Raw genomic sequence first — 14849 nt, 5'->3', positions numbered from 1 at the left:
TATCATTGGTGAGTGAGAAAGCAAGAAAGACGATAGAGAAAAACACAGGGATACAGAGAAAAAGAGAAAGCACTCAGCTACCGCATGCAAATGAAATTCTATTACGTCCTATCTGAATATTAGACTTACTACAGAGTTCAGTGGAATGGGTATTCCAATGAGAGATGACATGAGTGGAGCTATATCAGCCTGCATTGATTGGAAACAGAGGGAAACAATATAAACACATCAGAATAACCAACTCATTTTCTCAGCTGTCTGTTCATTGATATGCATAGTGCCAACAGAGATATATAGGGGAGTTCATTTATACATACATATATATATATATATATATATATACAGTATGGAAAGGCCCACCTGGTTTACATCAACCCTTCTGTATGTTTCCAGCCCCCATTCTGGGATAATCAAAGCCAAGAAAGTTAATATCACTTCTATTCTGTGGAAATTCCTGACACAACTTTGTAAGAATAAGAAAGAATAAGGCGACAATCATACTACATCAAACCAATGGTTCATCCAATATCATACAGATGCAATTTTTTTACTGAAACGTAGCTGATCAGCCAAGACAAGTTGGGTGTCTGCAGTTTGCTTCTTACTGTTGCAGTTTTTGTACACTAAATAGCATTGCACAAACTGTAGGTCTAAATTGACTCACACTTGCACTTGTTGAGCTGTTCAGTATTCTAAAGAAGACTTGCTTGTGTGGTTTCATGCATGTTGTGAAACACTGCTATTTATAAAAATGAACAGAAACCACACAACCTATTTGACTTAACAATATGACGTGCTTTGAAACAGGTGTGTGATTATTTAGGCATGCAGTTTGCACAGTTCTGAACAGACGGCTATTGGCTTGCATCTTGTTAGCCTTGTAGCCTTGTAGCTCCCTTGTAAAACTAAAGAAGCAAAATGTAAACGCTCAACCTCTTGGCAGATAATCTGATATTTAAAGTGAGACAAAAATCATGCAAATACAATGTTTAGCTTTACTAGGAGTAGTTAAGTGAAAACCCACCTTTCGAATAGCCATCCTCATAGTGCTGAGAGGAGGAAGTCGTTCTCTGTGCTGTCTGAACCCCAGCCCCCCAAGCCACCAGAGGAGTGAGTGTCTCCGACGGGTGGCTGGCTCCATGAGACCCTTCAAACACATACACAGTCAGCAAACCTCAGTACAAGCTTGTGTTTCCTAAATAAATGCATTTAAATGGTTGCCAACTCAGAGATTTACACTCTTGACAGAGAACTATATTTCTAATGGGTATGCACAGAGGGAAAGGCCTTACCCCAGTTTGTCATGCCGTGATCAGCTGTGAAAACATATGCAGTCTTTCCATCATTACCATAGAACTCCTCAAACATAGACACCATCTCAGCCACGCCTTCATCAACTAGGCCAATGTTATCTAGATATTCTCTGGTAAAACAGAAATAAAGTTAATAGAAGAATAGGCACAGCTTTGGAGCAGACTCATGTCAATGTTAGGCTCCCTCCTACGATTCTCTCTGGTATTCATCCTGTTACAGGACCATGCTGGAAGTCACTGAGCTCTTCAGAACAACCCATTCTTTAGTTAATGTTGGCAAAGACTGCATTTTATACACCTGTGATGTATACAATACAATAGAGCTGAATGAACACCTGAATTCAATGATTAAGAGGTGTCCCAATACTTTTGTCCACATATTGTATAAATCACTTATGTTTATTTATGTTTGCTTCCCTTATGCATCCCTATGGTTATGTTTTTTCCACTCTCTTCTACCATCATGTTTTCTGAATAATCAAAACATTTACTTGGACATGGGCCGGTGAGCATGTCCGTTGGTGTCAATTCCAAGAAGATGAAGGAAAAACACACTCTGTTCTTCATGTAATTTAGACAAGAGTGTTTCATTCCCCTTGGCAGAGTTGAGAAAGGCCTAGACGAAAAAAAAAAAAAAAGAAAAAGTACATCATTAATAGTAAATCACTCTGATGTCCTGTTCTACATATTCCATCCATTCCAAGTGCAATTGTGGTCAAATCTCAAATCAAGAGTACCAGTTAGAGGTCTGCACAGGCATGAAAATCTGCGACTTTAAGAACTGACCCAATCAGGCCTTTCTGGTACTGCTAAATTTGAAACCAGAATTGGAACAGAGTCAGCAATGGCTGTGAATCTCCAGTGAAGATGGCCCAGAGTCTTTTTTAGAATCTGAAACAGTAGCATTTTCATAAACTTTCTTATTATTCGGATCATGAGAAACAGTTGGCAAGACTGTTACCTTGGCTTTGTTGTATGTATAGACTACACTAGAGCAAAAGATATGCTAGAGAGGAGAAAGACAGAGACGATGAAAGAGAGAGAGAGATATATTTAGATAAAAACATTAAACAAACCAGAGTCTGAACAGGCCTGAGCCCAACCCGAAACCTGATATTTTTCCATGGACAGCAGACCTCTAGTACCACAGCCTCCCAACCGCACTCGTGGAATGCAAAAAGACACTAACTGATAGCAGATCAGCAATCATCCTTAAACACAGTTCTAACAGAATAATTAAATAGCTGCAGTTCAACAGTAGTGGTCACTTACTTTATGTGGTATTTCCTCATTTATTCATAACAAGTGAGAAAAAGGAGATAAAAGGTCTGGAGTTCCAAGTGTTAAATTGGCATTTGGTAGGCGTTTATGAAAACTGTCAATATGAAGTCAAAAGAGGTGTCACACAAAAAGTACAGGAGGCAATCGTTTGACTGGAAAAGAAAAGAAAAAAACTAGGACTTGGAGCAGCCAAATCAACAAACTGTTATATTCAAACTGGTAACACTTAAGAACAGAAAGGCCAGATTTGACTGATAGAAAACATCTAGTTCTGAAACAAGATTCTGTAGACAGATGAAAGCAAGAATAACCTGAGTAAATAAAAATGATCTGTAAAACATGGTGTGAAGGCACTGTTGTTGCATAGGCATGTATGTATGTGTTATAAATTAACAAATTGCATTTGGTTGGTATGGCAAAGCAAAAGAAATAACTTAACCTCTACAGATTAAGACACACCTTTACTTCATCAAAGACCCAGGTGTCCAGTTTAGAGGCATCAGTGGAAGCAAAGTCCTCCATTGCAGCTGGATAGGTGTAGGTGTACACATGGTCTCCCGTTGCTCCTAGAATACACCGGCAGTTCCAAAGAAAGACAGCACTTATTACATGTGATCTGACAGGATGTATATCTAAATATTTAGCAACCTACACACTCACTTTAAGCCTAAATGTTTGTGGACATCCCTTCAAATGAACTCAATCAATTACATAAATTTGCACCCATTGCTGACACAGATGTGCAGTCTACTCTAGCCCCTGTAGAGAAGTCCTGCCAATAGAATAGAGAACAAGACTGGAGCAGAAAACCTATTGGCACCAACTTGCCTAATGCCAGGCGTAGGCTTGTGGGGTATAAAGTCCCCCAGCATTGAGCTGTGGAACTGTGTTCTCTGAAATGATGGTGCACCATAAAGTACTTTTGGGATGAGGTAGGGTGGTCATCCAACATCCTGACCTCACTTACACTCTTGAATGCGATCATATTCCTCACAGCAATGCTACAAAATCTAGAACAATGCCTTCCCTGTACAATAGAGGCAGTTACTCAATCAAAAGCAGGATAATCCTGGATTTCAGAGAAAACAATGAATGAGCAGGTGTCCCAGTACTTTTATCCATATAGTGTTCATCCTTACCTTTAGCAAACATGGGCAGAATGTCAGGGCTTCCCCAACACCAGGTGTGCCTGCTTTCATTAAACACTGAGTCAAACTCCACTGGATTCTCCTTCCAGCCTGTACATATAACATATATACACATAGATCAGCAGCAGAGCACATCAATAAAAAAAAAGAAATTGAAAAAGAATAATGAAATAATTAAAATTTAAAATAAATAAACCATTCTATTGTTCTATAAATAATAAACAAACAGATACACCTGCTCAGAAATACCTTTGGCCACAGCACTAACATCCTCATAAAAGCCTGCTATTAGAGCCACGTGTCCTGGCCGGGACTCCGTAGGCACTCGCGTGTGTGACACCCCCCAGGTGCCTCTGTCCTGTATGACACTTCTGTTAGAGTACACAAATAATATCAAGTTGAGTTTTTTCAAAGAATCCACAAGATGCTCATTGAAATATTTGTGTTGTTGTTGCTTCTTAAAAACCTTGTTTTATTGTGCACCCTGTACTCAGAACAAGCTAAACACGACACTACTGTGCAAAAGTTTGGAATGATTTTAAGTGCTAAAAGTTAAGTGCATCAACAATATAAAATTCATTTTGCAATAAGATTCACCCATATCAACTCACCCAAAGCAATTCTATTGCAATGTGAGATTAGAGCTGTGCAATAAATCGTTTCTGCATTGCCACCGCAATGTGCACATGAGTAATAGTCACATTGCAGGACATTAGCAGGTTGCTTCTTGTTACAAAAGCAAAGTCTGCCCTGTTCTCATTTTTCATGACATCTACCAGAGGCAGACACTATCTGTCCAATATCATTCCTTTTACTCCTATTCTGAATTCACAGCGTGCATTTGTTAAATATCATGCCATGCTGGATCATTGGCTTCTGATGACTTCTGGTGAACATTTCTGTTTTTTTTATATCGCAGAAAACAAACTATTGCAAAGTCATGCAGCCAAAACACTGACTGAGAATTCTCAGAGGTTTAAAAAAACTCTAAAATGTTATTTTATGATTTTACTATGTCATCTCTGCCATGCAAAAACCTTAAATCTCCATTTTTAATGTTATGACAAAATTAAAGCTTAAAGTATAAAAACATTTGTTTTTCTATGAAACTTTGAAATGCATGAACACTTTAAAAGATAAGAAGCTTTTTTGAAACTTAGCTACATAGTTGTAAAGTGGTTATGATATTTATTGTGATTTACTTGTATTTTTCCTCTACTGAGTGATTGAGCTCACTGAGCTCACAGGACTGAATTGGGTATGCTTTTTGCTCTTCTCTGTAGAAATTAGTATGTACAGAGAGAGCTGCAGAGAAGTGTGAGTTCACACAGTTCAGCCTGTCCAAAATAGTGATAGACATCAAAACAACTCAGCACTTCTCAGCAGTCGAGATAAACATGTTTGTAACCCTTTTTTTTAATCAACACCCTTTAACACATTGATCAATACAGAACTAGAAAAAATAAATAAATCTCCATTTTTCATGTTATGACAAGATTTCATGATACATGGACCAATGGAAATGACAGAAAAGTACAAAAATCTTTTTACACTGACTCCATTAAAAGTTAAGAAAGTGTTTGCAGGTTTTTGCACAGCATGTAGCACAGAGCCAGTATACTAGCTAGTACAGCTATCTAGTTAATTGCAGTTAACTAACTGTAAAAACTAAAATTACAGTAAATCACCTGTCAGTCATTTATCATTTCAACAATGGAGGATGGTATTTAAAGATTTTTTTTTTATCTTTTACAGCCTACTTTCTTTACAGTAGGCTGAATATCTGTAAGACAAACATATCCAATCCTCTTGGTCAGGACACACAGATTAGTTGTTAGTACCTTATGTAAGGTGCCCTGGTGCCATTGACGTCTGGCTTAAAAAGACTATCAGCTCTCAGGCCGTCTGCCACAAAGAGCACAAGGCGCTTGGCAGGAGCAGGCAGAGGGACATGCTGGGGCGTCATCCCATGAACCAAGGGTGAAGTGAAGTAGATGTCAAAGATAGAGATAAAGAAGACCACATGGACTAAAAGTCCAACAAGAAAGAATGTGATCATTTTCATCTTGCCTGTAAGACAAAAAGATAGAACAGCAGAGACATTAACAAAGTCTTTTATTTTAAAAAGTGAAGACAAATCATTTCTCTATAATATGGGTCATTTAATCTTCAACAGCTTAGAAGCCAAATGAATGACTGCTTGCTGTTTAACATGCATACAGATGTGAAGGTGAACTGTAACTAACTACAGCTCAGACATCCAGTTTTCACCACGCCTTAAAACAAATAGAATGAAAATAGTAATCACTGGTTAATCATTGCACAACTCTCCAACACTCTCCAACACTACCTGAACAACAGGTTGATGCCCTGATGCAGTCTTACCTCCCTGATGCCTCTACAGCCACATGGACACGTCTCATGCTTGTTGCAGTATTTCAGATCCAGTGACTGGAGAGTCACGTAATCTGAGAGGGGGTTAATACAGCCGGGGAAACATTTACTTTAAGTTAATTTACCGGTTAAGTGAACCGAGCAGCTTAAACCAGATTTTCGCTTCTGCACTTCCTCGATGACCTGTGAACGTAAACGTCACACCGAGAATTGTGGGTAACGTAGTCCTTAAGGCCACCTCTAGCTGCTAGCTGCTTAACCCAACGTTTTTCTTTTATTTCTTTTTTTTTCTGTGCGCTGAGGCCTTGGTGAAGCAGGTATTCCCGTAACACACCCCTGTCTACGTTTATAAGCCACTATTTGATGCGCTATGGACGTATGTTTTAGGCTAATACATTTGTTAAGAGGTTAAACTGGGTTAACTGGTGCAATTTCAAAGTCAAACCACTAGATGGTACCATTTTACCAAACCAACAAGAGTTTTAGACAATAAATATTTATTTTTTTATCTTTCGTAATATTTTAAAATTAAAGCTTTGTTTTTCTATGCAAATTTGAAATGCAGGAACACTGTAAAAGATAATATGTTTTTTTTTAGACTCCAGCTAACATGTGGTTATGATATTTATCGTAATTTACTCGTATTTCTCCTCTACTGAGTGATCGAGCTCACAGGACTGAGTTTGTATGCTTTTTGCTCTGTTCTGCAGAAATTAAAGAAGTGCATATTCTGTCTTTACACAGAGTGTTTTTTTTCACGAGCTGCAGAGAAGTGTGAGTTCACACAGCTCAGCCAGTCCAAAATAGTGATAGACATATACATAGACATAGACATAAACAACTCAGCACTTCTCAGCAGTCGAGATAAACATGTTTGTAACCCTTTATTTTATCAACACCCTTTAACACCCTGATCAATACAGAACTCGGCAGTCCTGGGGCTTGAAACTGTATTTTTTTCTGACAAAATAGTGACAATAATATCCATAGCACCATTAGGCAGTTTATTACAATTGCGTCACTTTCTTTTTTCTGATATTGTGAGTGCATTTAATAAGGTTTTGTTGCTCCATTTAATCAACTGGCACGAGGACTTTTACTTTGAAATTTTGGACACTGACTTAACATAAGCAGAGATTGTGTGCTGTGGGTGTGCTGAATAATACAAGTTTAAATAACACAATAAGAAAATATAATAAAATATAATCTTTGAGAATATTCAGAAATGAGAAATGTACGTTATTATTGTTAGTGTATTTATGTTCTTTAAATCAGTGAATTTACACTTATGGCCAGCTGATGGGGCTATATATGCACTCTAATGCTTGGGTTGCCCTATTGGGGAAAACCCCACTGAAAAAAGGAGCACATTCTCCTGGGCTGCTATTTACTCTGGCTTTCCAAAATGATGGACACAGAAGAATGAATAGATTGTGTTCATTTATTGAATAATAATGATCCGAATCCAAAACATGCACTGTGGAGACTGGTGCACTGAACTGCTCCTGTAGCTAAAAGGAGAAACTAAGGACACTCACTGTATTTCTTCACGCGGTTGGAGCAGTTGTTGCAGTTGTTGCACATGTCTAAGCAACAACTATGAACCTTTGTAGCTCTATAATTACTGCTGTGTCTGATCCACTCGTACCAGCACAACACACATTAACACACCACCACCACGTCAGGGTCACTGCTGTGCTGAGAATGACCCACCACCCAAATAATACCTACTCTGTGGTGGTCCTGTGGGGTCCTGACCTTTAAAGAACAGGGTGAAAGGAGGTTAATAACATATGGACTACAGTCACTAATTACAGAGCCACAGTGCGCGCCTGTAGGGTCATTAGGGTCATTACAAACCAGGTCCAAGCTGATCATAATAATCTGATATGACTGAGTATATGGATGCTATATAAAAAATATAAATTAGGGGGTCTAAAAGGAGTCTGCAGGCAGGGAAGAACAACGTACAAAAAAAAAAACTACACCTAAAGGGACACCAGGCAGACCAGGACAGGACAGGAAAACCCCCTTCTGATGGTGTATCTTGAAGGGGTCTGGAAAAACTACATTTGCTTTAAGAGGAACTCATTAAAGCAAATAAAGCACAAGGACAAAATATCCAACCAAAATGTTTTATTTTTTTAATGTTTGTATTTTTTTTATATTTATATTAAAAACTTATATAAAAAATATATATTGCATATTTATATGGAAGGTGCTAAGCCTGACCAGAGTGAGGAGGTGCTGAGTCAAAATATAAAATATATTTTAATATTTTAGTAAAAATAAATTTAAGTGAAATTCAAAATGTAAATACAGTTAAAAAATGAGTCTTTTTAACAGATAAAATAAAAACTTTGCTTTGTTGTTGGTATGCGATATGACTAAACGCACAAAGATGAATTAGGTAAATTAAAGAAAAATAAAGTTGGGGGTTTTTTGTTTGTATTTTTTTTGGAAATGTATTTGGGTGTAATTTTAAATTTTAGTTAAATTAATATCATTTACTGAACTGATGAAAGTTTAAAGACCTAAATACAACGAAGACATGTTTGTCTCTAGTAAATGCAGTGTATTTGGAGTGAAATATGAACATATTGCATATGAACCCCGACTGCTGAGTAACCATTAATTTGAACGTTTTTCAGCTGTACTCAGAAATCATGTGTAAATACTCAGCGATGTCTGCTCGTTGTGTTGGAGTCGCTGCGAGCGGGGGGAGCTGGTCGGCTACATTTGGCAACCCTAGTCGAAACGGCCATTTCCCGTAGCAGGAGCCGCAACAGCCGTAGCTAGTAGCTAGCTGCGTTAGCTAGCTAGACAGCTAAAGCTAGGATTGTGTATAATTATAAAGTCAGTGGTATTTCCAGGAGCAGTTGGTCTAAGCTGTGGTTCTCTTCCTGAATCGGATCTGTTGTTTTGGAGAACTGTTCAGGGTCTGGCTCTGGGTGTTGAGGTTGGCTGGGTGGTTGTAGCACTAGCTAGCTAGGTACTAGCTATGGCCGGGAGCAGCATAGCTCAGAAGACATGGGAGCTCTCGAACAGCATTCAAGAGGTTCAGAGTATTGATGAGATCTACAAGTACGACAAAAAACAACAACAAGAGATTCTCGCTGCCAAGCCATGGACAAAAGAGTAAGCGGTCGTGTACCTGTCGTTGCTGCGCTCACTAGACTCTCTGTGTCGCTGTGTTTGGGAGCTGAAGTGTCCTGTGCTCTTGTTTACAGCCACCACTACTTTAAATACTGCAAGATCTCAGCCTTGGCTCTGCTGAAAATGGTGATGCATGCCCGGTCTGGGGGAAACCTGGAGGTGATGGGGCTGATGCTGGGGAAGGTAGATGGAGAGACCATGATGATCATGGACAGCTTCGCTCTGCCCGTGGAGGGCACGGAGACTCGGGTCAACGCTCAGGCTGCAGCCTATGAGTACATGGCTGCTTACATAGAAAATGCCAAACAGGTAGATGCACACGTTTAACTGACCTGTTCACAGACCCTCTTCACATCACACAGCCAACAGACAGGAGTGATTATAGTGGAGGGAACTTTAAAAAGGGGCTTGTTTTTAACTCCAGTCATAGTTGATCATTGACAGCATGTTCGGTTGTCCACAGATGTTCAGGTTGGAGTTGTGTGCTGTGCAGCTTATGCACCCAAAATCCTCCTCATCCATTATATTGGTCTCAAAGCAATCTTCAGACAGCACGTTTATTTGGACTGACCTACATTTGGTGTAAGAGCGAGCATTTGTGAATTAGGGTTTCTCCTAAATGCACAGGGATTTGCTGACATGAGCACTGTGACCAAATGCAATACATGTGTTTAAATGTATATTGTTTTTTTATTATTATTATTAATTCTTAGTCTCTATTTGAATTTTTATTTAATCTTTAAAGTTTAAAAGCTTGTCGTCTTACTTTTACATTTACTTCCAAGTCCTTTCTTGAATCCTAAAGTGTCCATTGCAGTTAGAGGCCACAGCTTACTGAAGTAATAATAGACATCCTTGTTTATGTACAGAAACCTGTATTTATCAAGCATATCAGCTCAGAAATGCTGATATGGGGTCAGCTTTTATATGACTTTTTATATAACACTGAATGAATTATGTGATGTGATGAGATGAGTCTTGATCCTATCTTGATCTTGAACTTGTCGTGTCCTTACACTGAGGTCCATGATAAATGTAGGTGGATTAGAAGTTTACCTTTAACCACGCTCCTCAGCTTCTGAGTATGTAGTGCTTAGACGTATTGCTATGTTTCACCTTTTAAGTCTCATGAATGTTTATAAATGTAGCTTCTAACATGATCAGTCTACACCAATGTAGCCATTAATTAAATGTGTATGCTGTAAAGAAATAATAGACTTACACCTCTATTACATTAGCTTTGTAAAAAAAAATCAACTTCAGACATTAAAATGTTTTTGCTGATAAGTACATTCGAGGTTAAATGAGGATTTTGTTCATTTTTGGTAAGAAATCTCTGTAAAGGCATTAGATTTTGTTTACATTATGGTCTATGAACATGCATTTTCTTTTTTTAATCAGTAGCCTCAGTTCATGGGGTTCATGATTGCTAAACTTGTTTGTAACCAAATATTAATATGCCATCTTTAACTACAAACAACGTAAGCAAAAGCATAATTTCTCAGTAATTGTGATGAGATAATGTGTGATAAGATGTGTACTAAACTGTCTATTACTCAAGAGATCTCACTGGACAAATTTGCACCTTAAGTTAAAACACTTTCTTTTAAAACAAATGGATTCGCTGCTCTGATGTTTAAAAAATCTAATCTGAATGTATAGAAATGTTGCTTTAAACATAATAAAACCACATGACAATGGACTTTAAATAGGTAATGACAGTTTGTACACATTGCTGTATGCTGTATTAAGATAAGATAAGATAATCCTTTATTAGCCCCACAGTGGGGAAATTCTCAGTGTCACAGCAGAAAAGGGATAGCAGTGCTGAACATATACAGTGCAGTACAGTATGGATGTTGTGAAGGTAGACCGGTCAGTAGAATGTGAATATGCTTTATTCCTTATTGTTAGTTAGTGCAGGGGATAGAGGATCAGTTAATCAGTGAGCTGTCAGAGTTTGTATATGTGCATGATTCTTAAAACCATTTCATGAATGTTATATATTTTTACTCAGGCCTTCTAATAATACCCACATAGACAAGGTAAATGCACACATTTGACCTTGCCTTCATACAGTTGTTCTACACGTCAGGCAGTAAACAGACTAAAAGTATTAAAGGATGAATTTGCAATTTTTGAAATGGTTTTGTGGTGTGAATTTATATTTATGTGTGCATTTTTTTCTCTTCACTGATCTCAGTTTGTTTTGGATTTGTCATTATTGTGTTAAGTGTGTTTCTGGATTGTGTCCTTTCTGATTGCTGTAGGTGGGTCGGTTAGAAAACGCCATTGGATGGTACCACAGTCACCCCGGTTACGGCTGCTGGCTCTCGGGTATCGATGTCAGCACTCAAATGCTCAATCAACAGTTTCAGGAACCCTTTGTGGCAGTGGTGGTAAGGGCAATAGGAAAACATTCAATTTCATGCTTACTTTTCATTGTGCTAATTCTGCACACTCTGTACATGATCCCATTTCCATATATATGGTGAATGTTGCACTGGAGCAGTCTCGGTGATCCATGACTGACCCTGTTATACAAATGGCCTAAGTGACATTTGTAGTGGTGTCTGATTAATGGCTGTTGCTTTTGTAACAGTATACAGTATGTTATTTACACTTCAGTGGTATTGTCGAACTGGCACGGAGGGCAAATAATAAGTAGGTATGCAGTTCAATAATTTGTTATTCATCGAGCGGCTCTGTTTTGTTTGTCTTCAAGTATGGATGTCTTGCTGAAATGCTGTTTTTCTCATTATATGGTATTCAGATGTTTTGCTTTCCTTAACAGATCGATCCTACACGTACCATATCTGCAGGAAAAGTGAATCTTGGAGCTTTTAGGACATATCCAAAGGTAGTCAAGGCCTTTCTTATTTTTTTGTCATTTAGTATCTTTTAACTTCTATAAACACAGAGTTTAAAGGATTTGAATGTTTGTTGATTTATTTTCTTCATTCACTGGTCATTTTACCATTTTTCTTAATCAGGACTGCCTTGTAAAAGAAGACTATTAACTCCACTTGGTTAAATAAATGTGATGGTAGAATTAAATAAATAGTAAATCTACAATGTATGATGCTTTTTTAAAAATGATTTTCAGGGATACAAACCCCCAGATGAGGGCCCATCAGAGTACCAGACGATACCACTTAATAAAATTGAAGACTTCGGTGTGCACTGCAAACAGTAAGGCTGTTAGCTATCAGTAATTTATTTCATTAGTAGTAATTTATTTGTATTGGTAATGCTTATTTTTTTAAAATTAGGTACTATGCACTAGAAGTGACGTATTTCAAGTCCTCTCTGGACCGTAAGCTACTGGAGCTCCTCTGGAATAAATATTGGGTTAACACACTGAGTTCATCAAGTCTTCTTACGGTATGTATTTTTTTCACAGTTCACAAATGTAGCTAATAATTTGTGTATTTTGTACACATAAACACACATTGGTGCTGTATTATAGTTTTTTTGGTGCTATGTAGAATCATTTGTTTGTATTATTTTAGTTCATTATGTGAAGATTAAAAAAATGAAGAATTTTGCTTGGTAGCCGTAGCATACTATTAACAACCTATACTGTTAAGTGAATTATTTAGGGATGCTCACATATGAAAATTGCCAGTCAGTGCAGATATCAGAAGTGTTTTATGTACATGCACATTTCCTTTGCTTCTTAATATTCTATCTGATTGGTTCCCTTTTTGAGTCTTATTCATTATTATGAAATTATATATATATATTATATAATTATAATCTGTGTTTGTGAGGCTTCATACACAAAGCATGCTCCTAAGCCATATGTAAACAAACTGCGGTGTTTCAACATGGTATTCCTTTTTTTTTCTTTTTTTTTTCTTTTTTTTTTTTTTTTTTACTGAAACCAAAGGGAACTGACACAGTTGGCTCCAGCGTTCTGTCTTGAGCTTTTCTCGCTGCCTTCGGCAGACTATCTAAACAGCAGACTCTGAGCTGCCGAACGAAGATAAATTGACTAGTTGTCAAGATCGGCTTGCTCGGCTGAAGAAGAACTTGTCAGCAATTATACTGTCCCCCATTGTTTGAGGCCTTGTGTCACTGCGCCTCTTTTTATCAGTAAATGCTCAGCCAGGAGACACCCCACCCCACCTTTGGCAAACTTAGAGTCTCTTCTAAGGGGGCTCCAGCAAACAGTCTAAGGCTTAAGCAACTTGGACATGTTTTGTAACAAATTTCTGAATTTCACAACAGTGCTGAAAAGGTGTGTTGTCAAAGCTGACGTATTGTGTGGAAATTGTGCATGAAGCTTGGCCAGGTAGAGGGGAGCTCTCTGGTTAATGGGTCTTGTCTGTTTAGAATGCGGATTACACCACGGGGCAGGTGTTTGACCTGTCGGAGAAGCTGGAGCAAGCGGAGGCTCAGCTAGGCAGAGGCAGCTTCATGCTGGGCTTGGATACACACGACAGGAAGTCTGAGGACAAACTGGCAAAAGCGACACGAGACAGGTAACCCAAAATCTATCGCTAATTTTGGGACTGTTGTGCACTTGTTAGAGCGGGTGGAAACGCAAAGGAAAGGAAGTCTAAAATCTTTCGATTGTTTCTAAAATCTATCAGTTGTTTTCAATTTTGCATTGTTTTAAGGTAATTCAGTCTTCCTCGTTTCTATCTCGAAATGACATTTCTATAAACATTGACGAGAAAATATAGTATGAAATCTAATGTTTTTAATTACAATTTCTTAGTACCAATTCTTTTTCTTTAATTAAATTTTTTAAATAAAATTTTAATGGAGATCATTGTTAAGAGCAAGATTTGAACTACGTTTCTATATTATATTATTTTTGTTGAAAAGCAGGGTTGTCTGCATAACATTATCAGATTATTGTAGGCTGTTGCTAACCTGACTGTGTGTGGGATTATATCCCATGTTACCATATTTGACTTGTCAGTGTAGGTGTGCGCTCTTAAATGTAAAGGTACTACAAAGAGTTCTTTCAGCAATGCCATAGAAAAAAAAACGACTTATGGTTCCCTACAGTACCATGTCTGTAATAGAGATGTGTAAGTGTGAAGAACCGTTTAAAGGCTTAACGAATGTTGTTTTAAGGGTCGCTTATCAGTTTAAAGGTTTCTCCCTCTCACATCCCTATTACAGACATGGTACCTTGAAGAACCAAAAGTAGTTCTTGTATAACTTTTTGTAGCACCTGTATTTAAGTGTATAGTGACTCGCTTTAGCCAAAAATGACTGACTGTATTTGGATAGTTTTTAGTTTGACTGGTTAGTGATTGAATCAGAGGTTTATGAAATGTAACGCACTCTTCTGCTTGCTTTTTCAGCTGCAAAACGACTATTGAAGCCATTCATGGGTTGATGTCCCAGGTCATCAAGGATAAACTCTTTAATCAAGTAAACACCTCTGCCAACTAGCCAATAAAAAACTGGAATGAGATGGCCTTAAATAAGTGTGATGCTATGTATGTTCAGCATTGGTATTCTCATTTGGATCAGTTTGCGCCCTGACGTTAATGTCATCACCTGTCTATAGATGAATAAATGTTATTGAGCTTTT

General features: G+C 37.9%; 2 protein-coding genes across 3 annotated transcripts in view; one reads left to right on the top strand and one right to left on the bottom strand.

Moving 5' to 3' along the window:
- Nucleotides 1–9527, bottom strand: part of pign (phosphatidylinositol glycan anchor biosynthesis, class N) — a 27535-nt gene extending 18008 nt beyond the window's left edge. Inside the window, exons 1-10 of one of the 2 annotated variants that reach the window (XM_072689698.1) lie at nt 9291–9527; nt 5584–5812; nt 3992–4113; nt 3734–3832; nt 3054–3160; nt 1805–1929; nt 1293–1423; nt 1025–1147; nt 361–401; nt 130–189 (exon numbers count right to left, since the gene is read on the bottom strand). In XM_072689698.1, coding sequence (XP_072545799.1) covers nt 130–189; nt 361–401; nt 1025–1147; nt 1293–1423; nt 1805–1929; nt 3054–3160; nt 3734–3832; nt 3992–4113; nt 5584–5807 — 1032 coding nt within the window. In that variant the 5' untranslated portion in view covers nt 5808–5812; nt 9291–9527. Of the gene's footprint in view, nt 1–129; nt 190–360; nt 402–1024; nt 1148–1292; nt 1424–1804; nt 1930–3053; nt 3161–3733; nt 3833–3991; nt 4114–5583; nt 5813–6127; nt 6351–9290 lie in introns of those variants that run through there. The other variant, XM_072689687.1, reaches the window with a different exon arrangement.
- cops5 (COP9 signalosome subunit 5) lies at nt 8890–14849 on the top strand. The gene is made up of 8 exons (XM_072689710.1): nt 8890–9274; nt 9367–9601; nt 11563–11691; nt 12087–12152; nt 12399–12484; nt 12565–12676; nt 13631–13779; nt 14617–14849. Exons 1-8 carry the CDS (start codon nt 9138–9140, stop codon nt 14705–14707), a joined length of 1005 nt encoding a protein of 334 aa, XP_072545811.1. The 5' UTR covers nt 8890–9137; the 3' UTR covers nt 14708–14849.

Source organism: Salminus brasiliensis, chromosome 1 (assembly GCF_030463535.1).
Source record: "Salminus brasiliensis chromosome 1, fSalBra1.hap2, whole genome shotgun sequence".
NCBI lineage: Eukaryota > Metazoa > Chordata > Actinopteri > Characiformes > Bryconidae > Salminus > Salminus brasiliensis.
The sequence above is the reverse complement of the archived record's forward strand: the minus strand, read 5'-3'. Positions and strand labels throughout refer to the sequence as shown.

What these genes read in the sequence shown, in the direction of transcription:
- cops5 (XM_072689710.1), top strand. Translation starts at nt 9,138, where the DNA reads ATGGCCGGGAGCAGCATAGCTCAGAAGACATGGGAGCTCTCGAACAGC. An exon ending in ACATAGAAAATGCCAAACAG is followed by an intron (nt 9,602 to 11,562) that starts GTAGATGCACAC and finishes TGATTGCTGTAG; the next exon opens with GTGGGTCGGTTAGAAAACGC. An exon ending in AACCCTTTGTGGCAGTGGTG is followed by an intron (nt 11,692 to 12,086) that starts GTAAGGGCAATA and finishes TTTCCTTAACAG; the next exon opens with ATCGATCCTACACGTACCAT.